Source organism: Theobroma umbraticum, unplaced genomic scaffold (genome assembly GCF_002168275.2).
Source record: "Theobroma umbraticum cultivar Fairchild unplaced genomic scaffold, ASM216827v3 scaffold_146.0, whole genome shotgun sequence".
Classification (NCBI taxonomy): Eukaryota; Viridiplantae; Streptophyta; class Magnoliopsida; order Malvales; family Malvaceae; genus Theobroma; species Theobroma umbraticum.
In genome coordinates, this window is record NW_018397265.1 from 7,460,161 (window position 1) to 7,482,704 (window position 22,544).

Consider the following 22,544-nt stretch of genomic DNA (forward strand, 5'->3'; position numbering starts at 1 on the left):
CTAATAATAATAATACTCTTTTCATCTTTTCCTTTATGAAACATTTTTTCAGACACCTGATATTCTTATATTTTCATGATTTTTTATTTTTTAAATTAAAAAAATTGAACATTTATATTATAATATTTCTTAAATTTTAATGTTAAAATATATTAAAAGCAATAATTAGATGTACAAATCCAATCTAAGCAAAGATCTAAATACCATCTTTGTCTCCAGTTCTTGGCCCCTCTTTCCCTCCTACCTACCCAAGTATCAAGCTCAAGCCCAAGCTCAACCAAACCCACCACCGTTTCCTTCAATTGGCTGTAAATTTCTCATCTTCCAAAGTACATCGTACACCCCCACGTGTCGTTTGATGTAGCAATGGCAATACCCAGCATGTAGACGGGTACTCGGGTATTATTCCATTTTATAAACGGTTCAGGTAGTAATTTAAGGACATTTATTGTCTGATTTTAATTATAAATAATAAAATTTTAATAATATTATTATTATTTATTTCAATTTATGAATTATTCATATAATATAAATTTATTAATTAATAAAATATATTATAAAATGATTAAATTTAATTTTTTATTATTGAAATTGAATTGAATCGAATTTTTGTAACGAGTATTGATATTATTATTTTTAATTAAATAAATTTATTGGTACATATTTTAATCGAGTACGAAATTTTCGAAAAAGAATTTCCTAAAAAATAAGTAAGAAAATTGCAGCCCAAACATTGGAATATCCGACCCTCCAGATCCGTTAGCTTTATATTACAACTAAATATTATTTTCCTCACGCTCTCTAAAGGGGCTGCGAGGGAAAGCAAAGCAAGGAGGCGCAACCCGCTGTTCTCTACCAACTCTTTGACGGATTCCCCAAAGCTCTTCTTCTTCTGAAAATCCTTGTCTCTCTTAGCCTGTGTAAATCGTCAGATCTCTGAACGAATTTGGGAGATACAGAAACGAAGATGCAGAGCGCGGCGTTTTCTTTGTCTTCGCCTTCTTCGTTTCCTTCTCTGAAGCCGAGGAAATTCGGTTCCAACCTTAGATTCGATCCTGTTCGCGTTTCGTCTTCTTTCTCCGCTTCCAAACGCCATGATCTTTCCGCTTCGGGCAATGTCGTTTCGGTGCCTGCCTTGCCTAAGCGATCGTGGTGTCTGTCCTCCTCCTCTGGTTTGCCGCTCAGAGCATGGAACTCGGTTCCTTCTGATTCCAAAGCGGAGCGTCTTGAAGTTAGAGCCACGGCGGCCAAGAGTGCCGGTGAAGGCGAGAACGCCGGTAATTTGTCGCGGACGTTGGAGCTAGGATTGCTGTTTGGTTTGTGGTACCTCTTCAATATCTACTTCAATATCTACAACAAACAGGTTCCACCTTCATTTTCCTCACGTTTTGTTCATCTTTCTTTGTTTTTCTTAGTCATTTTGAACATGGAATGTTAGATCACGTCAGCTAATTAGAGACTATTTCCAGAAACTTTCTTTCTAAAGAAAGCTTTAAAAGGAAAAAGAAAAAGAGACAAGAACAGAAATTAAGTTGTAAAGAATTCTTTTTCTGGAAAAGTAAATTCAATTTGAACATAACGGTTCATGCGAAGCATCCGAATGATTCCATTCCGTTGACACATGCAAATCAAATGGATGCTTAGTTATAACACAAGTTATTTCGACGCCGTTTGGTTGTTGGTTTTTGGTTTCGGAAGCAAAAAGTGCGATTGGATGCAAATTGCAGAAGCGAATACTAATATTTTTCAAGAATTTAGAAAAATTAAAATTGAAAAATTTTCCGGAGAACAAATTATATAGTTTTACTGTAATATAGTAATCATGTTAGAACAAGTGTTTCATTATAGTTATTTTTTCATGTATAATGATTTATGATTTTGCGTTTAAGTATTTGCTTTTGTTTTGTTGCATTTTTAGGAAGCAAATTGCAACATACAAAATGGAGTCTCATAATGTAATGAAGAGAATGGAATGTGATTGGATTCTGTTTCTTTGTTCACAGGTTCTTAAGGTCTTCCATTACCCTGTAACCGTCACTGTAATTCAGTTTGCTGTTGGGACTGTACTCGTTGCTGTAATGTGGACTTTTAATCTGTATAAGAGGCCAAAAATTACCGGTGCTCAGGTATTTGGGTTCTTATTTTATTTTGTTTTATTTGTTTGTGTGTGCAAATAGTGTGATTCTGTTGGGGTTATTGGTTGATGCTTAATTTTTGACTTGTTTCTTGACAGCTGATGGCCATTCTGCCACTTGCAGTTGTGCATACATTGGGGAACCTGTTTACAAACATGAGTCTAGGCAAAGTGGCTGTTTCATTCACTCATACGATCAAAGCTATGGAGCCATTCTTCTCCGTTGTGCTTTCTGCAATGTTTCTAGGAGAGGTGTGATTTCTTTTTTAGTTGTTGTCTTCAATTTTTTTTTTTCACATTTTCTTATATAAATATAATAGCTCAAGATTATAATTTAAATCAATAATAAGTTTCTTTCAAAAAAAAAACAATAATAAGTTGTATCTGGTTGAGTTTTGATTGTTCTGTAACATCTCTTGAAGTTGCTCAAACTGTTCATTTTATTGTTTGCATGAGTGATTATTATAGTGCTTGTTTTGAATCGCATTTTGGGAGAAAACTGATGCAATTTCCATTTTTGTTTTTTAAGGATAAGTAATGCAGTTTCATATTCTTGATACTATTTGTTGTTCGTTTTTCACATTGGTTGTTCTAACTTGGATTATGATGTTTTCCTATTACAGCTGCCTACTGTTTGGGTAGTTGGTTCCCTTGTTCCAATTGTTGGAGGAGTTGCACTTGCATCTGTTACTGAGGCCTCTTTCAATTGGTAAGAAATTGAAGATGCTAATATGTAATATCTATATTTAACTGCTGAAAATTTTCTTTCATATGCAAATGCAATTTGTTTCTGATTCTGTCATAGATATCTTGATAGCAAGTACTTATTTAATTGGTTACTCTATATCATTGTAATATAACCTTTTTTTTTCCTCCCTTTTCAACCTATGAAGGGCTGGGTTTTGGAGTGCAATGGCTTCCAATTTGACAAACCAATCTCGCAATGTTCTCAGCAAAAAGGTCATGGTTAAGAAAGAGGTAAATTTAGTTTTTGAGATCTGAGTCCTTTTGGTCACTATGGTGCTAACATTTGTTGGAGTGGAAAGTCTGTCTACTTCTTGATTGATACACTGCAATGTGGTCCTGCTAATCTAGTTTGAGAGTTAATTTATGTGCTTTTATATTGGCACATAACCATTTGTTATCATGTGCCAGGACTCAATGGACAACATCACCCTCTTCTCAATAATAACAGTTATGTCCTTTATCTTGTTAGCCCCTGTGGCTATCTTCATGGAGGGTGTCAAGTTTACCCCGTCCTACCTGCAATCTGTTGTGAGTATTGAAAATGAGCTAAAATTGTTTTAATTACCCATTTCACTGTTAACTAAAAAATGTTTGTCTGAATTTCCTTGTAATTAGTTTTATTTTTCTGTTGTCTAACAGGGTTTGAATGTTAAAGAAGTCGTAGTGAGATCTCTATTCGCTGCTCTTTGCTTCCATGCTTATCAGCAGGTGAGGAATTTTGATTTTGCCGGTTTTTCTGTCTTCCTTAATAATCACAAGTATGAATACGTATTCACTGCTTACTGAACTACAAGTTTGGAAAATGAATTAAAAGAGATAAGAGGAAAAGCTGGATTCAGAAATAGTCCACTTAGTGTTTTGGATATCTTTTGTTTTTCTGCTCTTAAAGGCTTAATTTCTTTCAAATACATGACACTCAATGCAATGCTGATTCTTTTTCGTTCCAAACCGTGCAGGTTTCTTATATGATACTGCAAAGGGTATCCCCTGTTACTCACTCTGTGGGCAACTGTGTGAAGCGGGTGGTTGTCATCGTCAGCTCTGTTATTTTCTTCAAAACACCAGTTTCACCAATCAACTCTCTTGGTAAAAATCCTTTCCACTAACATATCATCGAAAAATATCAAGCGCATTTTGCCGGTTCCTCGTTTCTTTCGCTCTTTTAAGCCTTTCTTTAGTCTGAGATCATACCCTGGTGGTTTTTTGCAGGCACCGGAATTGCTCTTGCCGGAGTTTTCCTATATTCTAGGGTGAAGCGCATTAAGCCAAAGGCAAAGGCAGCTTAAAAAAATTTTGTTGCTGATAAATTGAGTCTGTTAGATGATATGTCGCCTGCCATTGATTCAAAGACTTGTTTGTAGTTTAGGCCAGCAACATAATTAGTCATTCTGCTTTTTTTTTCCCGGAATAATCTTAAATTATTTTTTGTGGACTGCCACTTAATTTTATCATGGAGAACAATTCTCATCTCAATTTTACAATGGTTCATCTTTTCATTAATTTTAATATGTAGTATATAAATGTGTACAGTATGCTTTTCAAAAAAAAGTATTTAGAATATAAATAGATATTTATTTATTATTATACAATTGAAAAAATTTAAAAAAAAACTCTCGACTCCTTTTCATATGTAGAACAGATATAGATTAAGGTCAATTTTGATATATTAAAAATGAAAAAATAGCATGTGACTGAATCTACCAAATAAATCATTTTTGGTCCCAACTCTCGGTATAAATGTTGCATTTATTACACCATACCTTATTTCTTGCATTAAAAGCATAACAAATTTTAATAAATGAGAAAAAAAATAAAAAAAACTCCTTCAGAGCTATGAGTTGTCGACGTACTTCAATCATATCCAAGAGTAGTGGTAGGCAATCTCCCATGTATGTCTACATTGACATATACATAGTTACATACATACATACATTGCATGTCAAAACAATTTCCAACAAATCTTTGAGTTGCTTTATTTTATTATTAAAAATCTTTTCTGCAAGTCTGCATGGCACCTGTTTTCTGTTGATGCCACCCTTAATTCTCTAACTTAGCCAAATTCCCTGGAACCAAACCTTAAACCTGCAGTGATAGTTGTCGAGAGTTTTGTCTTGTGCTGGTTTCTGGGTGGCCTTATTACATGTTAGCCTGCTGGGAGATCATCTCCACCAAATCCAGCTCCTTCTTCACTTCATTTTTCATCACCAGAGCCATGTCCATAGAATCAGCTGCTCCAGCAACTTGAGGAGGAGCAGTGGGTATTTCATCAAGAAGAGAATCGAAGCTGCAGCTCTCTTGAAGAAGTTTCTCATCAAAACAAAAATCTGGGACCTCATTAAAATCATATTCTGGCACTAAACGATCGGTGGAGCAGAAATCCAAAGCTTGTGGCTGATGATTTGGTGCTTTGGTTGAAGTGTTCATGTCGGCTGTGGCGGCATTAGTAGCAGTGGAAGGTTTTTCTTGATACCTTGTGCTGCTGCTTGACTCTAAGTTCAAGCTCTTGATATATTCCTGCAAAATGGAACCCCTGGGGTACTTTGAACGACACTTGCGCTTTGAGAATTGCCTTCTTTTGGTTGCATTCCAATGGTTCTTGATGGAGTTCTCTGTTCTTCCAGGCAACCTCTTTGCGATTTCTGCCCATTTGTTTCCTATCTCTATGTGGGCCTGAATCAGGACCTTGTCTTCCTCTTCACTCCATGTGTCCTTCTGTAAAAGCTTGCATCATGGTAAATATTAAAAAGAACTGACAATCTCATCTCGTATACTATATATGTTGGTATGTTCATCATGAAATTCACTTAAAAAATTAACAAAAGTAAAAAGTAAAAACTCTATGGACCTTGATGTCTGGCCTTAGATGGTTGTGCCATCTCTCTCTGCATTGCTTTCCTATCCTTCCAGGCAACATCTGAGCAATAAGAGACCATTTTCTCACGCCATACTGTTCTACCAATTGAATCAAGAGCCTGTGGAAAGCATGCATATGACCAAAACAGATGAACAGAATCTGTTACCAGGAGTAAATAATACATTGCAAATTCTAGTAATATTACAGTGAATTTCATATTTTTAGTTAGTTTAGAAAAGAAAATAACACCATGATGATTATAATTTTACTTTGATATTGATTAAGTTCACGTAATTGTGTTTGAAATGTACGTGCTCTCAATCAATTTAAATATCGATATTATACCGTAAAAACACTAACTAGAATATCAAACCTCTCCTATACCTGTCTTCTTCAATTGTCCATTGTCCCTTGACTACGTTGGACTTCTTACGACCTTTCCAAGTCCTTTTAGTTGAAGCCAATACCTTGTTCTTGTTCATGCCAACTTTCTTGTAGTAAGCATTTTCAGCAGTCACGGAGGAGACTTCATCTGGCACAACGAAATTCACAGGCTTCACACCTTGAAAATCAAAGGGCATGTAACCAATACTGTCTGATCCCATAACAACGTCATCCGAGTTCCTCTGAGAAAGGTTCAAGTACCCTCCACCACCCTGGAAATTATCCATAACTTGCCCATGTCCGGCTGCTCCTCCATTATCTGCAAAAGGCTTACACTCATACAAGTCAACATCATTTGCTGAACAGCCGTAAGGGAATGCATCAAAAGGATCATAGCAAGCTGCCTGGATACCAAAAACAGGATTCGGAGATGACCCATTGACATCAAGAACTTGATGATGATGTTCAAGGTGGTGAATGTCTTGCAAATTGTAATAACCCTTTGATGATGATGAAGGAGTAGTTTCAAAGGGGAACAACTCATCTTTCATAAACATTGGCTGCGGGCCTGGAGTGGCCATGTTTTCTCTAAGCTTTACATCAAGCTCCATCAGGAATTTGATTACCCGGAGAGTTTTCTGGCCATGTCTTTTTCCAGCTTTGAGTTGCTTAATAAGGAGAGATATGGGAAGGCATTTACTACTATTTGGCTTGATCTTGGCCGTGGATTATGGCTTGTATCCCATGGCCAGCATTTGCTTAACATCATGCCTAAATTAAATGTACTGTTTGTATTCATTTTATTGCCACATTTATCACATTTTTTGTTGCAGTATAGATTTTTAAATTAGATAAAGTAAAAGATTTAATTCATAATTAATTACGTGACATTTTCTCTTTTTAATTTTTCTTATTAATATGGTCAAGGGTATATTCATGTTTTGTTTGAGCTTAATTCTCTTCTCGAACTATACTAAATGTATCCATAATTTTACTTTCGAAATACTTATTATATAAGTATAAATCTTACCTTAAATGACAACAAAAGTAGACTCTTCTCTACCAATTAGATTAAGTCGCATAAATAATAGTTTCATTTTTATTCAACCTCAAATTTAAGTATTAAAAATGAAAAAAAAAGAAGAAATTTTGGTTGAATGTAAGACAAAAAGCAAAAAAAAACAAAAGCAACTATATATTTTCAAGTAAACAATTAGTATTAGTAACTGAAGAATATTAAATATAAAATTTTTTTGGGCCAAAGTTAGCTAAAACATATACCTCTAATTAATTTAAACCTCAAAAAATATCCAAGATTGTTTTGTTTTTTGGTTTGGCATTTTACATAATAAATGAGCATTAATTTGTAACTGAAAACTCCAAAACATTAAGACAAACTCTTTAAATCACTTTGATTAATCAGATATATTTGGCTTAAAATCCAGCATCATTAATGGTAATTTTGGTTTTACATAATGAAGGCACAATAAAAACCCATGTTAATTCTCATTGGTTTGGTCAGGGTAACGCACCAGGAGTCCATTGATCTTAAATCTTTTCTGTGGCTGTTCTTAATTTAGTAGTAATTAAGAAAATTAAAGCTTTTGGTGTGTAAATAGCTTCAAAGGGTCAAACAACAATTTCAACAATGGTGTTTACTTGTGGTATAAGTATCAATTTTTTATTTTTTCTCTTATATTATTACTTTTATTTTGATAGATAGTACAGGTGCCGGTAAATTACGAACAATCATTTTTATTTTCGCATTTCATTATCTCATCTTTTCAAGAACAGCTCAAAGATGGTGGTAGGGGTGATGGTCGCCATCTTTGTTATATGTATAAAATTTGAGATATTTAATTTTATTACCCTTTTAATCACCTCTCATGCAAAATTCTGAATCCGACACTGCATCCTTTCGATATGAAATTTCAAGTTCTAACTAGGGATGTGTTCTTAGACACACTATATATGTGATTATTTTTAATAGGAAAAGAAAAACCTAACAACCTTCTCATTTTCCAGGCATTTTTCCTTTTAATCTTCAACTGGTGGTGGGTAATGAAAGACAGATCCCACCAACAAGTTCTAACCTCTCCAAAGCTGTAAAGTACAGACATTCATCCAAGCAAAGATATATGAGACATTAGAAACTTATAATTTTGATTTCCAATTCATCTCCAATACCGAAAAGGAGATTCTATTTCCAATAATTTGAACAATGCAGTTTAATAAATGAAGCTGTTAATGGAAACAGCTTTGGTAAGTTTCTAAACAAAGTACAGCCCATCAAAAGGGGACAACTATTTCCCAGTTGCAACCAGGGAGAGAGGCACACCTGTATGATTTAAGTGGAAAAGAATCAACATATACTTGGGGGAAACTACAAGCATTTCTGTTGAAATGCCTTCTCAGGATTCTTCCCATCAATCTCTGAGTGGTGAGGAAAATCATACGGCATTTCTGCAGCGGAAAGCCATGCTTCATTGAAAACTCTCACAAGTTCCTGGAAGACTACTGCATTGCCTTCTGGTGTCAGATGCAATCCATCTCTGATATAAATAACAAAAATATATTCAGAATGTACTCCATGTAAGATTTTCCATCTACTGATCTAAATCTTAGTGGTGAGTCTTCTAACTGGATAGAGTATTTCTTTCTCAGGGGTTTGGTGTGCCTAATTCCCCAAGAATTAAATAGGTTTTATCTACCATTAGAACTTAAAAGGAAAGTAATTTTGATTTAATAAACGATCTCATCGAGAATGGAAAATTTAATTGAACTTGATAGGATATCGTGCAGTAGATACCACTGTTGCATTGTGTATGCAGAACTTCTTTCACTAAGGGTCTGGTCTTTAGATATAGAGTAGCAAGCTTCTACAAGTAGTTTAGAATACAACAAACCTCAGATATTTTTTCTGCCAACCATCTGTTTCCTGCATCTTGGACCACAGACTGACAGATCGGAGACCCAGTTCCTCAGCCAACTCAACACACCCCCTCGCATAGACTCCTGCCATTTCATTTGTTCTCTCTGGCAATGTCATGGCTTTCTCACTGTAAGTTGCCCTGTAAAACCAAAATAAAAATTATTTGAGTTCTGACATACCAAGAAGCAGTAACATTTTCAGGACAACAGAAGTCCTTATTACAGATCACCTGTGTCTGAGTTGTTGGATTTTCAGGTTCCCTAGATCTCTAGGTCGGGCAACTTGGAAGTTTAGAATTGAAGGATCTTAAAATTATTTAGGTTCTCAGTTTTATTGGGTTCTCATTTTCCTTTTTCTGAGATTTTGCGTAGCGGTACTTTGTAGTAGTATGTTGATTATTGAAAGAAATGACAAAACATCGATAGAAGCATTATGGGTGAAGGTAACATATCGTGATATAATTTCATGCATCTTTGTAGTTTAAATTGAGCTAAGTTTTCTAGCTTCTAACCAATCCATAGATAATTTTTTATGTTTTTTAGTAGTAGTTTAATTTATGTTATGACATTTTTCATTTATACAATTTTTGCTTAAATTCTTTTTAAAATTCTTCATTTCAGCCTGTATTTAATTAATCTTTTGATATTGAAGGATATGCAAGGACTTGAAACTTAAATGGCAATAGATGGTGCAAGTGGGCTTAAAAAGGTCTCTGAACATACTGGGATGTTTTGAGCACAACTCGAGCTATAGAAGTCCAATCGAGGTGATCCTTTGACAATTGGAAAGTCGAGAAGAAGAGCTACAAATTTGGCGTTCAGCACTTCACCTAGTTCGGAGGGGATCATAACCAAAAATGCATCTCAAGAGAAAGGACTGCAACAGACTACACAGAGCAAGTTAGAGAGTTTCTCGCTGCAACGAGAATTCATTTTGGTTGCGGCGAGAAACATGAAGAAACCAGCCCCAAGTCAGACTTTCTCACTGTAGCAAAATTCATTTTGGCTGCAGAAAGATTTTCAGCAACTTAAGTCAGAAAGTTTCTCGCTGCAGCAAGAATTCATTTCCGCTGCAACAAGAAAATGTCATTTTATGAAAAAAATGTCAGCACGGGTTTCTACGGCTAGGGCTGAAAATGGGGGTATAAATACATGTTTTTGAGCTGATAAAATGGAGGATTTGACGAGCAACTTTTTGAGGCACAAAAAGGAAACTTTCCACAAGGAGAAAAGAAGAGGAATCTTTGAAGAGAAGCTTGACAAAGCTGCACTAAAAGAGTTTTCTCTCACTAGTTTTATTTTTCTCTCTCTAAATCTCCTTGTATAAATGCTTTATTTTGCTAAAATGTTGTTGTGGGCTATGGAAATGTTAGGCTAAACTTTCCTTTCTATCTATTACAGTCCTTTCTCTTCAGATGCATTCTTGGCCATCATCCCTTCCAAACTGGGTAAAGTGCTAAACACCAAAGTTGTAGCTCTTCCTCTCAGCTTTCCAACAGTCTAAAAATCACCTCGATCGGATTTCTGTAGCTCAAATTGTGCTCAGAACATCGCAGAATATTCAGAGACCTTTTTAATTCCACTTGCACCATCCATTGCCATTTAAGTTCCAAGTCCTTGCACACCCTTCAATATCAGAAGATTAAATAAGTAGAGGCTAAAATGAAGAATTTTAATAGGAATTTAAGCTAAAATTGCATAAATAAAAAATGTCATTATATAAATTAGACTACTACTAAAAAGCATAAAAAAATACCTATGGATTGCTTAAAAACTAGAGGACTTAGTTTACAGTGGCAGAAGGCTTAGAGAAGGACAGTGGATGTCCTATTTTCAGAAGTAAAGGTTTGTGTCTAAGAGTAATGTTGAGAACCTAGCACAAAAAATGAAGCACAATGAACCTTACACATGTAAATATAGTAGCAAGATGAGTTCATACCAGCAATAAGATGACAACCAAAACCAAAAAAAAAAAAGAGAGGTTGATGACAGAGATGATAACAACATATGTCGTTATATGTAATAAAAGGACCCCACAATCTGAAAAAAGGTTAAAAGGAAGAAAAAGAAGGCAAAAAATGCCTTGTTGTACCGTGCATATGCCATGCGCCCTTCCTCATCAATAGGTGGTGGAGTTATAAGCACAATAAGCATGGTGGGTGAGCATTCCTGCAACCAGATTAATGATAAAGTGAGAACCATGTAAATTATGAGTAAAGCTACCCTCCATCACTTTTCTGTTCATTACTTTCCAATACACCTTGAATCACCATCCATAAGTATGGGTTTCACAATTCATGGATCGATCCTATGCATGTGAATGGTGATGATGGGTGCATTGGAAAGTAATTGAGGGAAGCCAATCTGCAAATTTATTGCTCAAGTTTTAATATATTCTACTTAAAATAAGCAAAACACAAAAACAGTTTAAAATTCTGGAGAGAAATGTGAATAATTTTTAAAGAGACAGTCCTTAAGCAGACAAATCTGTCATCCACCACATCAAGAACTCTGTTATAAGCAGACAGTCCTAACTCCTAAGTAGGGCTCTGGCTAAAATCTCAGCAACTGGCCAGAATAAATAAGATGAAAGAAAATACAAACATCAACAAGCTAAGCAACAACCCTTGTACTCAAAAAAGATAAACAGTTGCTGGCTTTAATCATTTATTAATAGCCTATAGTTTAGAATCACGACCATCAATATTGCTCCTCCTGTATGTGAAGGTTTAACTTGTAGGTTTCTTTAGCAACACACTCTCCGTATTATTCCCAGAATGCTAAGAAAGCTTGTTGGAAAATGCAGAATGAAGTATGCATAGATCATGCATGTCAATTGCTGGAACATATAAAAAATAATTAAAGCTTTAAAGAATACACATATCGGATCTGGAAGATGCCCTGCTACAATGGTTGCTTAAAAGTATTAGTGAAAAAGAGGAGAACCGAACCTTCAAATGATTTACAATTTTTCTGAGGTTCTCCTTGTACTCTTCTACAGGGACATGCTGCCTTTCACTGTTTCTCCCAAGCAGAGCTGCATCATTAGCCCCAAAGAAAATTGTGGCAGCAACTGGAGGTTTCGCCGAGTCCTAAGAGGAACCAGATAGATCTAAAAGACTAGTACATAATATCTAGTGCAGCAATTATGTTTAAACCAAAACTAAAAAAAGAAACTTTGTTTGGGGGGGGTGGAAAAGCAAATATTGATGGCTATCATCAATGAAATGAAAGTATCTCCAGCAAGGCAGCAACACGAGATCAATGAACAACAACAATATAAATTGAGAGAGAGAGGTAAGTCCTCCGACTTCAATGACTATCAGAAATCTGTTATAAACTGAACAGTTTGATCCGCAAATGCACAGCAATGAGTCGTACATACCATCATTCTATCCTCAAATCCATAAACATAATGTCTAGAACTTTGTTTCTTTACCAGTGCAGTTGAGATCTCATTTCTCCCACTTAATAAATCAGGATTAAATTAATCTGTAGAGATCTATCCCTCATTCTAAGAACATCAAACAAAGCTCACAAGCACAATCTAAAAACCTCACATTTCTAAAACAACAAAGTTTAACAGATCAACAACCCCATTTGCAGATCCACAACAATGGTTCCAAACAAATAAAAAACAAAAACAAAAAAGTGAAGAACTTTACCAGAGGGAAGAGATGATGCAACAAGAACAAAGCCCATCTGGTGTTGTATCCGCCATACCCACGAACTAAAACATCAGCCTATTATTAAAAAAAAAAATCACAAGAACAGTAAAAGGACTCAAATTTGAATGATGGGTCGTTGCCAAAAGGCAGAAACTGACGAAAAATGTTGAACCTTGCGAGAGTAGGTGTCAGCAAGAGAGGCACCCCAGCCGCCTGATCTAAAAGATTGTTCAGTTATTGAATCTCCAAATAGCACTATGTTTGGTCTCATTTTTCTTTTGTCTTCTTTTCTTACTCACCCAGTTACCCTGGTGTTAAAGGCACAAGACAAAGAAAAAAGAACGAATAGTTAGTAGGTAACTACCAACTAGTAACTAGGCATCTGAGTTAGGGACCATATCACCTGCCATTCTTTTCGCTGCAAGGATACAATTTCCTTAGCTGGACCAATCAAAACTTGCCATGTGAGAAAGTGCCAAATCATTAAACTTTAAAGACATGTTCCAAATATGTCATCTTCTTTAAAAAGCTTTGATCTTGGATTTTTGGGTTTCTTTGATGTTAAAACTTAAAATCTTCCAGAGGGCCTTCTGCCAATCTTCCAAAGGGTGAAAGTGCTGATAATGAACGTCTGAAATGTGAGTTTGGGGGTTAAAAATGAGTTGACATCTCTGTTTATGTGGCAAGTCATGGTTGGTTCAACTGATTGAAACTGTAAGATTGTAGGGTAGGAAAAGAGTTGCGGGTATCTACGTTCGTGAGTCGTCCCTCTTGACTCGATTCTGTACGAGGATTACCGCCGTTTTTTAACGGTCCTTCCCTCCCTCACCCCTGTACGCAACGTTTTTTAATGCTTGTGTGGGTCGGCGGGCCTAAGCCTTCTTCGATATCTCAGGCAGAGCTCGACCAAGTTTGGGCCTTGAAAATTTTAGTTCAAACCTAGTTTTTTTCATTCTTACATTGCGCTTTATCATCCCTCGAAAGGGCTGGATTTCTTTTCTGATAACAAGAGAAAATTTTGCCGATATCATGGCGTGCGACGTTTGGTCTTTGCTGACACGAACACAGATATTAAACCTTCCACGTTTAATGAAGTTTCCACTACCTTGATATCAAGTTTCAGTGGGGAACCGGATAAGAGAATCAAATCTGTCTTTATACAGACACCGAATGAAAGGCCCTTCGGGGCCCCTTCCACTAAACAAGCAAGTTATGGGGCAAGAAATTGTAGGCTTACCAGGCCAATAGTTTCTTCATGTATGAACTAAAACTGGGAAACTAACTGAAAGAAAAACAAATCTTGTTACATGGAAGGATTTCGATATAGGAATTGCTGTCGGACGTCTTTGTTATATATACATCTTCATGATATCTTTACTTTAATTGACGTAAGATTTCTTTTATCATCACTTCAGTAGATTTCGATACAGGAACGCACTTTAATCTGGTCTGGTCAGGTCATCAATCTTTAGGAGTACAAAATGCATAATTGAAAGAAGAACAAATAATGGAATGATAAGACAAACGACGAACACGCTTGAAGCCCCCTTTGAACAAGTAGCAGAGATAGTGGAAGACTTAGTATACTTACCACTAGCAAGTGTCCCCTAGCTACTTAGCAAAGTGCATAGTCCAATCCTCCTCATATCTCTGTGAATCATCCTTTCCGCTGTCTTCAGGCTACAGTATATGATCCTTCATAGCGGCATCTGTCAAACATTTATGGAAAGCATTGGAAGTGAAAGAAAAAAGGAAAATGTGAACAAGCAGGAATTCAAAGAGAAAAGAAAAGACAATCACATAAACCAGGAACAGTGCAAAATATTCCGAAATCAGTACGGAAATGTACTTGTTTTCTACTAATTCATTACATTACCCTGGCAGAAAAAGAACATTCTTTGAGATGAGAGTCAGGCATCCCTTGCATTTAAACTGCTGCAGGGAACATCCGGCTAAGACAATAATTGGAAACTTAGAATCTTGTTCTGCTGAGAAGAGTTCCCAACTGTTATGTGGATCTCCTGTCGGGGAATTGGATTTTCTCATCAACAAATCGATGATATTTGCACTGAATAACCGTACAATCATCATGCCTAAATCATGATGAGATAAATACTCAAGATTCATATCCAGAATAGCACACCCTTTTTCAGAAACTAAAACAACATGAAACTATTTACTTTATTATACTATCAAGTTAATAGCCTGAAGACCGGCACCTGCAATGCTTGCACTGTTTGCATCTGTAACCACTAACGTAAAAATGCATAAAGCTAAAGCATATGCCCCCTTTGCTACATTAAAGAGATTCCCACTCATTATCCAAAGACTATAGTCCAAAGCCTGATGGATATAAAGTTCATCTGCATTTATCAGTACACTACTGCTTTGTAAGGATGCTTTAAGGTAAAAGATTGCCGCCTAAGAGAATCTCATTTAAAGAGTTTCAACTATCGAGTATTAACATGGAGACCAATGCACCTGTTCTGCCTTCCCTCTGCTCTAACATGAAACATGTTGGACCTTTATTTTTCAGCTTAACGTAGTCATGTTGCATGACTTCGTCTGTCCCTGTGATCTTAAGACCCTAAAAGCTTAACCAGGAAAAGAAAGCAAAGCATAAGCACAATTAAAAGAATCTGGACATTTCTGGGGCTCTGCTGCAAAACTTTTCAAACCAGTATTTCTTCAAGACACCTCTGATATAATATTTGACCAATTGCAATAAAGAAATGGATAATTTACCTGAAAGTTCTGACCAAGTATTTGCATCATTGTGCAAAAAGAACATCTCTAACAAGTAATAGATATGAACATTGCAAAGAAGATGACCAAGTAGTATATTGTTTATCTTCAAGGCAATGTATCGGATTATCTGAATTGCCGTACTAGGAAATCTCATCATTTTTATAAAATATGTTAAATAATAAGGTTCCCAAATCAATCTGACAGTCAGGCAGATAAACAGAATTTGATCTACATGTGTTTGGATATTTTATTTGCAGTTACGGTACATCTTTGCTATTCTTTCTTTCAATGCTTTTAAGGCTTTCATGAAGGAACACAAAAAGTAAGATCAAAAAAGAAATTCAAGCTAACATACGTTATAGTGAAATAAACATATATTCCATTATAGTAAATAGTCCTCTGCCCAGCCTATTGGGAGATACAATTAAACACCCTATTGTTAGACGGAACTGGAAAACACACTGAAAAGATAACACTACTTACATGAACTAAGCACAAGACCTCTCGAGTGCCATTGACTTAAACTCACCACTAACCAGAATTACAAATGAAGGTTTTTAGCTTGACGACGAAGCATAACTGCTTTGTCCAAGTGTAGATGGTCCAGGACTGGGAGTTTGCTTGAATTCTAGTCCCTTTTCAGTCAAGCTGGGGCTTACTTCCCCCTTCAGTTGGCTAATCCGTGGACTACATGCCCTTTGGGAGATCCGTGGGCTGTAAGAAGGCTTTATGTCCCCCAGTGAAGTTGGAGTTGTACTTGATATTTTAGGACTCTGTGAACGGCGGATTTCTCCACGGCTTCTTGTGATAATTTCATCTAGAATTTCTGCACCATCAATATTATTAGTCCTTGCCTGAAGTTCCTGGTCCTGTTCAGTTTACAAAACATCATGCATTAGAATTCTCAGGGAAGATCTCAGATCATAGTCTGATCCATAAAAAAATTGTAAAAGAGAGATCAATTCATATTGAAAATATCGATATTGCCTAAAGCAATCCAAACATTTGCAACTGTGCATACAGCAGCAGATACAAGGCACAACCATACTTGTATCTATATAAATTACCCATAGCATTAATATAAGTACACTTGCTACCCTTTCTATTTAAAAGATCCATGAGAAAAAATGACAGAGGGCAGGTACAAATAACTGGGCAAAACCAACACTTATTGCAGCCTGAGCTACAAAGAAATCTATAATGAACTATAGAGAGGTTCAGAGAACATACTTCAAATGTCCTGTTGTAGGCAACTGCTGGAGCTTCCTCATATTCTGCAGCATCAAGGTCTTGAAGATGTGCACCTTTGAAAAACATGGGGAGCACATATTGCCGCACTGGCACAAGAAGCATGATCAAAAGTGGGAAAAGGACTCCAGCTATTGGGATCCATGTTAGGCCAAAGCATACAAGCAAATAAACAGTCTGGAACAAGGTAAAGGTGGCAATTGCTTTGAAAGGCACAGTCTCAACAAAGGTTGCATGATACTCCTCCAACACCCTGACACATCAGATACTGGAATTTAGATGTCTAATCTTCCAAAAATAACAATGATAAGTTGAAGCATGAACATGTTTGCTTAAAAAAAATGATAGTGAACTTTTAAGATTATTCATCTTTGTTGAGCAATGATGTGAAAAATTAATGTCTATATACATGACAGTTTTATGATAAAGCTGCAATCTGAAGTGAACAGAGAGAAGAAGATTTTGAGTAGAACTGGAGATAATGATTAACAAAGTAAAAAGGAGTTTATATTCTAGAACCCAGGGCAAGAATCCTGTACTAAAAGCAACAGTAGCTAGATTTGGCTGGCTTTATGAACAAAACCACTGGTACTCAAAAAACTAAAGTACAAGGAGAGAAAAAAACACATACTTGTATCTTCGACTTGGAGCAGTGAAAAGCAATAATATCCTCTCCCAAAATTGATTCCCAGGCAAGCTTTCAATGGCCATGAAAGCAAAATAACCCCAAAGAACAGAAGTGGGGATCTTCTTAAGAAGAGGCATAGCAGCAATGCAACCAGCAACCATCAATGACTGAAGCAGGTTACTGAGACGTTGTTCTTTGACTTCAACAGGTAAAAGCTCGTCAATTTCCTTATCCACATCAAAAATGGCCTCGTCAACCGGTGCGTCAATGTAGCCAGTACTTGAGGCCAGTTGGATAGTGGATTCTTTCAGTTCTTTCAGTCCCTATTTTAAATAAAGGTGAGGGCAAACAGGGATTATAATAAATGGAGTAAATCAAAATGATGAATACAAATTAATCTACCAGAGTGGATGGAAGTTGATAGACAAGTGGAGTCTGCATTTCATTGTATGCCTCTTGCATGCTCCGATAAACTTGACTTAGGTTTGAATTTTTACTTATACTTTCCCGTGCTGTTGACACAAGCTTATTACGCAAAAGCTGTCACCAATAAGACAAAAGAACCAATCACAGCGATATACATAAGAAAGCAGGACTAACAAAATGATAACCATGAAAAGGCTATGTCTGTCTTAATAGGAAAGATTATGAAAATGTGGTAGGAAACTGGAAATCATGCTCCCATATTGTCCAAGCTCCTTGTCTTACCCTCAGGAGTTCGACAGGTGGACTCGATTACATTTTCAGAACTTTGTGAAAAAATTTTAACAAAATGAAATAAAGAAGAAGGGAAAGACAAAGAGAAGTATGGTCAATTTATAGCCTCATATAGAAGGATAGAATGAAACTTCACTTAATTGATGATAGAGATCTCACTAAATTATAAAATCTCTAAAAAACTGGGTACATTCATGTATTATCAAGAACTAGTAACTATCTATCACCTGATGTTTCAGGGTGGCTAAGCTTTTTGTGTGCATTGGAGATTGTGGAATAACACCATTGGATGGCGGAATGCCGATAAGACCACATAATATAACCTGGTCAAAACCACATTGAATGTTAAGAAAAAAAAAATCTTCCAGTAGATAAAATCTGCATTTGTTACTATATTTGAACTTTCTTAATAGGTACATCATTTGGAAAACTGTATCTCAATACAATGCCGCACCAGAAAACCCAAGAGAAGAAGGTCATAATGGTATGAAGGTGGCTTTTTCAGATTGAACTCTTTCTGTTGAGCAAGTTGTGATGCTACACTGTGATCAAAATAGTAAAGCACTGCAATCATCGTTGCCGGAATAAATGCTCCAACTATGTAAAGAGGGGGAACATTCAACATTTCCTGCACAATCGAAAAAATGAGTCTCTTTCCAGGTTTTGTTGAGAATTTAACAAAAAAATTTAGCTCTAATGATAAAAGAAAGGGAAGTAAATTGATGCTAAACATTATAAAACCACAGAGGAATAACCTTGATAACTGTCCAATTAGAGTATGCACCAGGAGACCATGGGTTTGGACTGAAAAGACGCCTTGGAATCCCTCTTGGAACATGATTAACAGGTATGTAAGATACAGCAGTCCACACAAGCACCATAAGTGGCACCCCGTAATCTGCTATAAAACCTCGAACCCAGCCTATCAAAAATAAGATGTGCAAATCAGTATATGATAAATAAGATATTAAAAAATTTGACCTTCTTCCAACCAGGGAACTGAATAAGGTGATAACTTAATTAATGAAGGAAGAGCTAGGACACACTTGCATGGTTATTGAACTATCCTTTCAATGGCCAAAACACAGATAACGTCGTCCTCCAAATCCCTTATGAAAAGAGTTGGAATGCAGTAATCCAGTACCTGTTCCATAGCGCCAGGATCTTGCTTTACGGCTCCTTAGTGCAGTGAGAAGAAGGCTGAAGGACAGAACTAGTGCAAACATTCCATTGCCAAATCGCCAAGAAGGTTGCAATGCTGTTTGATCAGGATTTTCTCTTGAGGGAATGCCAAACTCCTCCACAACTCCCTGTAGGATTAGATTCATTACGTACTAAAATGAAAGACTTCTATCACAGTCTTGGAAGAGAGCACAGGAGAAAAGTGATGGTACTTTTGAATTTGAAATAACATAAAAAAAAAAAGAAATTCAAGAAGCCCAAATTAACTTCAACTGGCACATTAAAGCATGTTCATAATCATTTCGACTCTCCTGGTTATAAGAACAGATCATTCATTTAATAATGTTAGCAAACTGAGGATACTCACCCGAATAGCTTGCTGCATGAAAAGCATTGCAATTAGTAGACCAAATAATTCACCAGCAACACGTGTAAATCGATTTATTATAGAACATGCCCCGAGAATTGCCAATAAGAAAAGCAAAAGTGCTGTCCACACACAAACCCTGAGAACCCATCAAAGTAAAGAAAACAGCTCAGTGCCACCAGAAAATCTATCTGGTTCAGTATTTAAGTATGCTGAGAATCTAACAAATACCATCCTGCCCAGGCTAAGAAGAGTTTATGCCCCAAATCTTTTCGGTCCTTCACAAAGTTGTACATAAATGTATACATCAACACTGTTGGCTCTGCAACGCCAAGAATGAGCAGGGGCTGCCCTCCAACAACTGAGTGAATGATGCCACAAAGTGCTGTTGATGCTAGAGTTTGTACTGCAGTCAGGCTTCCATCTGAAACAACAATAAAGCATCTCTTAAAATCATGACTGACATAGCAGAACATGCAAATATACATGTGTCTAGTTTCTAGTTACCTGTATTTCTTTCCAGCTGCTCCCCAAAAGATATTACTGGAATTGCTGAAGCGAAGAATATATATGTTGTTGGAGCAAGGATCCTAATTGATCAAAAAATAAATATATCGATTACAACTTCAACAAGATTGTAGTTTTTGCAATAATGATGTTTCATAGGAGCATATTGTATCCCATACATGAACAGAGATGAGCAATGAAAGTTACAAACCTGATACCTGCTCGGAAGCCACCTGTCCAATCTTGCTTGTAGCATAAAAGCCTTCCTTTCAGGTCATTCTTGATTCCACGTAGTGGAACAAAAGTTTCTTCCATGGTAGCTCAATATTGTTCAGACAAGAACGTTTTTCTTTTCGAAGTCTTTTTTTATTTAGATTGACAAACAACTAAAGAAGACAGAATAAAAGACACAACACACTGAGAGATTAAAGGACTCGAGAGGCCAGTATGGTAACTAAACTTGCATAAGCTAAACTAAGTTGGGAAATTATGGGCAGAAGGACAAGAATTGGCTGATCATTTTTGGAATTAAGAAGAAAAAAATATGTGAATTTATCATTTCTAGTATGTATAACCGACCCTTGGTAAGGCCTGTAACTAAATATCTAGAACAAAAGAAATTTACATGTTCAAAGAATTTATAAAGAATGATTGGGGAGTATATTGCTATGACGGATGAAAAGAATCAAACTAGATACGAATCCAAGCACCAAAATTCAATTTGTGTAGAAAGTCAAGGATGCTAACGAGCAAATGCCATGGTGAATTTGAGAAAGGTCTTAGTTAACGGAAAGAAACGATGCTCTCCATATCTTTCAGATCTTAACTAACGATCAAATTCAACAAAACTTGGATCCATAATCACTTCTTCTTTACCTCATTGTTCAAAAGAGAGAAAAAGAAGCTTTCTTGACATGAACTAGATCCCGCCAAAAGTTTACCAACAAGAACAAAAGGTACAGTTAGATATGACAAATTACATGGTATAATCTTACATGCTAAAAAACCAGACAGAAATCTCAGTCAAGCTAAAAGTTTTAAGAGTTTGAAAGCAAGTACCAGAAAATTAGCGAATACCCATCATTGTAAACTCCATTTGGGATCGTCTAAATCAAATTGAAGCAAATGGGCATTAACAAAATCCAAGAAGAAACCTTCAAGATCAGAAAAAAAAACAAAAAAAAAACAAACTGCCAGTGGAACAAGATTAACGAGAACCCATGATTGGACTCATATCAACAAGTTTAAACCAGCTTTGAGGAAATGGACATTAATCAAACAGAGAAAGGAAGCAAAAAAGACAACTTGATCAAGTTACATTATAGAAAAAGAGACCCTTTGGAAGAAAGAACACTAAACAATTGCAAAAGAAGCAAACACGGAGAACAGTTAAGAGGTATAGTTTTGCAGTTACAGCTTACAGGAGCAAGAGTGCAGAGAACATATATATATATATATAAGGAGAGAAAGGTTTTCAGAAGTAGCCAAGAAAAAGGTTGGAGTTGTGGAAAGCTATTAATGAGGGAACTAAATAAGCAGAGAATTGTTGAAGAGGCTTTTGGCAAACAAACTCTGCAATGAGGGAGGATTTTTGGCGTGAAACGAGATAGTGTGCGGTGACTAAGCATAAATAAACTCTTTTCAGATATGAATAAAAACAAATCGTCAGCAATATCATGACACAGAGAGAGAGAGAGAGAGAGAGAGAGGACTAACGGTTGTTGAGAGAACTGGGAAGAAAAAGAAAAAGAAAAATTAGACAAGTTAAGCTTGATGTAATCCCGAGGGGGAAAAATGGTGTGAGAATTATAACTGAAAATAGTCAATCATAAAGCAGCTGTTTTTGCATTGGGAACAGCTTTTACAGTAGTAGCAGTAATCTCAGTCTCAGTACAACATTTTTGAAGAATTTTCCCTCTGTAACTTTCTCTATGTTTACTCTGCTACATCAAACGAATTTTGATTCTTTGCCCCCTTGAGCTTAATGCAGAGTTTTATCCTCAAATCTTGTTTTCACCCCACAGAACCATGACTTTTGGCCTAATAATTACTTTTATATCGTTTGCTTTCATTTTTCTTCTTCCGCTTCTTCTCCTTCTTTTTTCAGGAAATTTCAAGATTTGAAGACTGTACAGTGAAATCAATATACCAACAACAAATTGAAATCGACCGGCGTGGTCTACCTTGAGTGCTCCATCATTAAAGTTCAGTTTGAACAATACTTTTTAAACAATTGAGTGATAAGAGTTAATTTATACCATAAACATGTAATCAGCTCTCCATTTTGGGCTCACTTCTGCTTTGCTTTTCTTGCCCCTTGGTGAAGGGAAACGTTTAATTGCAATAAGGAGGAGAGATTAGGAGGGGGGGCTTTGAGATCTGTGGGTCAGACAAAAACAATGATGCAACCCAAAGGTTCCTGCTGCTAT

The 22,544-nt window shown here is 36.2% G+C and overlaps 4 protein-coding genes across 5 annotated transcripts; 1 reads left to right on the top strand and 3 right to left on the bottom strand.

Annotated features, from left to right (window-relative positions):
- Positions 1-782: 782 nt before the first annotated feature.
- CUE1 (Glucose-6-phosphate/phosphate translocator-like protein) lies at positions 783-4,362 on the top strand. The gene is made up of 9 exons (XM_021436778.2): positions 783-1,363; positions 2,004-2,126; positions 2,234-2,386; positions 2,758-2,843; positions 3,028-3,112; positions 3,290-3,409; positions 3,521-3,589; positions 3,838-3,967; positions 4,091-4,362. Exons 1-9 carry the CDS (start codon positions 968-970, stop codon positions 4,165-4,167), a joined length of 1,239 nt encoding a protein of 412 aa, XP_021292453.1. The 5' UTR covers positions 783-967; the 3' UTR covers positions 4,168-4,362.
- A 146-nt stretch (positions 4,363-4,508) lies between these two features.
- LOC110422764 (transcription factor MYB98-like) lies at positions 4,509-6,766 on the bottom strand. The gene is made up of 3 exons (XM_021436777.1): positions 6,120-6,766; positions 5,727-5,853; positions 4,509-5,593 (listed from the first exon to the last, which is right to left on the bottom strand). Exons 1-3 carry the CDS (start codon positions 6,728-6,730, stop codon positions 5,018-5,020), a joined length of 1,314 nt encoding a protein of 437 aa, XP_021292452.1. The 5' UTR covers positions 6,731-6,766; the 3' UTR covers positions 4,509-5,017.
- Positions 6,767-8,317: 1,551 nt separating this feature from the next.
- On the bottom strand, positions 8,318-13,271 carry LOC110422847 (SGNH hydrolase-type esterase superfamily protein). 2 transcript variants are annotated; one of them, XM_021436861.2, is made up of 7 exons: positions 13,122-13,271; positions 12,891-13,026; positions 12,716-12,793; positions 12,002-12,142; positions 11,143-11,219; positions 9,026-9,190; positions 8,318-8,671 (listed from the first exon to the last, which is right to left on the bottom strand). In XM_021436861.2, exons 2-7 carry the CDS (start codon positions 12,987-12,989, stop codon positions 8,503-8,505), a joined length of 729 nt encoding a protein of 242 aa, XP_021292536.1. In that variant the 5' UTR covers positions 12,990-13,026; positions 13,122-13,271; the 3' UTR covers positions 8,318-8,502. The 2 variants fall into 2 exon arrangements, with proteins under 2 accessions (XP_021292536.1, XP_021292538.1); XM_021436863.2 differs by lacking the exon at positions 13,122-13,271 and having other exon boundaries at positions 12,891-13,073.
- A 2,551-nt stretch (positions 13,272-15,822) lies between these two features.
- Positions 15,823-22,065, bottom strand: LOC110422846 (putative boron transporter 2). The gene is made up of 12 exons (XM_021436860.2): positions 20,327-22,065; positions 20,116-20,198; positions 19,840-20,032; positions 19,609-19,747; positions 19,204-19,369; positions 18,815-18,981; positions 18,514-18,687; positions 18,287-18,382; positions 17,745-17,882; positions 17,346-17,665; positions 16,697-16,967; positions 15,823-16,335 (listed from the first exon to the last, which is right to left on the bottom strand). Exons 1-12 carry the CDS (start codon positions 20,428-20,430, stop codon positions 16,024-16,026), a joined length of 2,163 nt encoding a protein of 720 aa, XP_021292535.1. The 5' UTR covers positions 20,431-22,065; the 3' UTR covers positions 15,823-16,023.
- Between the last annotated feature and the right edge of the window lie 479 nt (positions 22,066-22,544).

Coding starts and splice junctions, on each gene's coding strand:
- LOC110422846 (XM_021436860.2), bottom strand. CDS start 20,430: ATGGAAGAAACTTTTGTTCCACTACGTGGAATCAAGAATGACCTGAAA. Junction 18,383..18,513: donor TTCTTCTCTTGGGTTTTCTG/GTGCGGCATTGT, acceptor GGTTTTGACCAG/GTTATATTATGTGGTCTTAT. Junction 16,336..16,696: donor CCTACAACAGGACATTTGAA/GTATGTTCTCTG, acceptor TAAACTGAACAG/GACCAGGAACTTCAGGCAAG.
- CUE1 (XM_021436778.2), top strand. CDS start 968: ATGCAGAGCGCGGCGTTTTCTTTGTCTTCGCCTTCTTCGTTTCCTTCT. Junction 2,127..2,233: donor CAAAAATTACCGGTGCTCAG/GTATTTGGGTTC, acceptor GTTTCTTGACAG/CTGATGGCCATTCTGCCACT. Junction 3,113..3,289: donor AGGTCATGGTTAAGAAAGAG/GTAAATTTAGTT, acceptor ATCATGTGCCAG/GACTCAATGGACAACATCAC.
- LOC110422764 (XM_021436777.1), bottom strand. CDS start 6,730: ATGGAGCTTGATGTAAAGCTTAGAGAAAACATGGCCACTCCAGGCCCG. Junction 5,854..6,119: donor TGGACAATTGAAGAAGACAG/GTATAGGAGAGG, acceptor TGCTTTCCACAG/GCTCTTGATTCAATTGGTAG. Junction 5,594..5,726: donor ATCTAAGGCCAGACATCAAG/GTCCATAGAGTT, acceptor AAGCTTTTACAG/AAGGACACATGGAGTGAAGA.
- LOC110422847 (XM_021436861.2), bottom strand. CDS start 12,989: ATGAGACCAAACATAGTGCTATTTGGAGATTCAATAACTGAACAATCT. Junction 11,220..12,001: donor AAATTGTAAATCATTTGAAG/GTTCGGTTCTCC, acceptor ATCTGGTTGCAG/GAATGCTCACCCACCATGCT. Junction 8,672..9,025: donor TGGCAGAAAAAATATCTGAG/GTTTGTTGTATT, acceptor TATTTATATCAG/AGATGGATTGCATCTGACAC.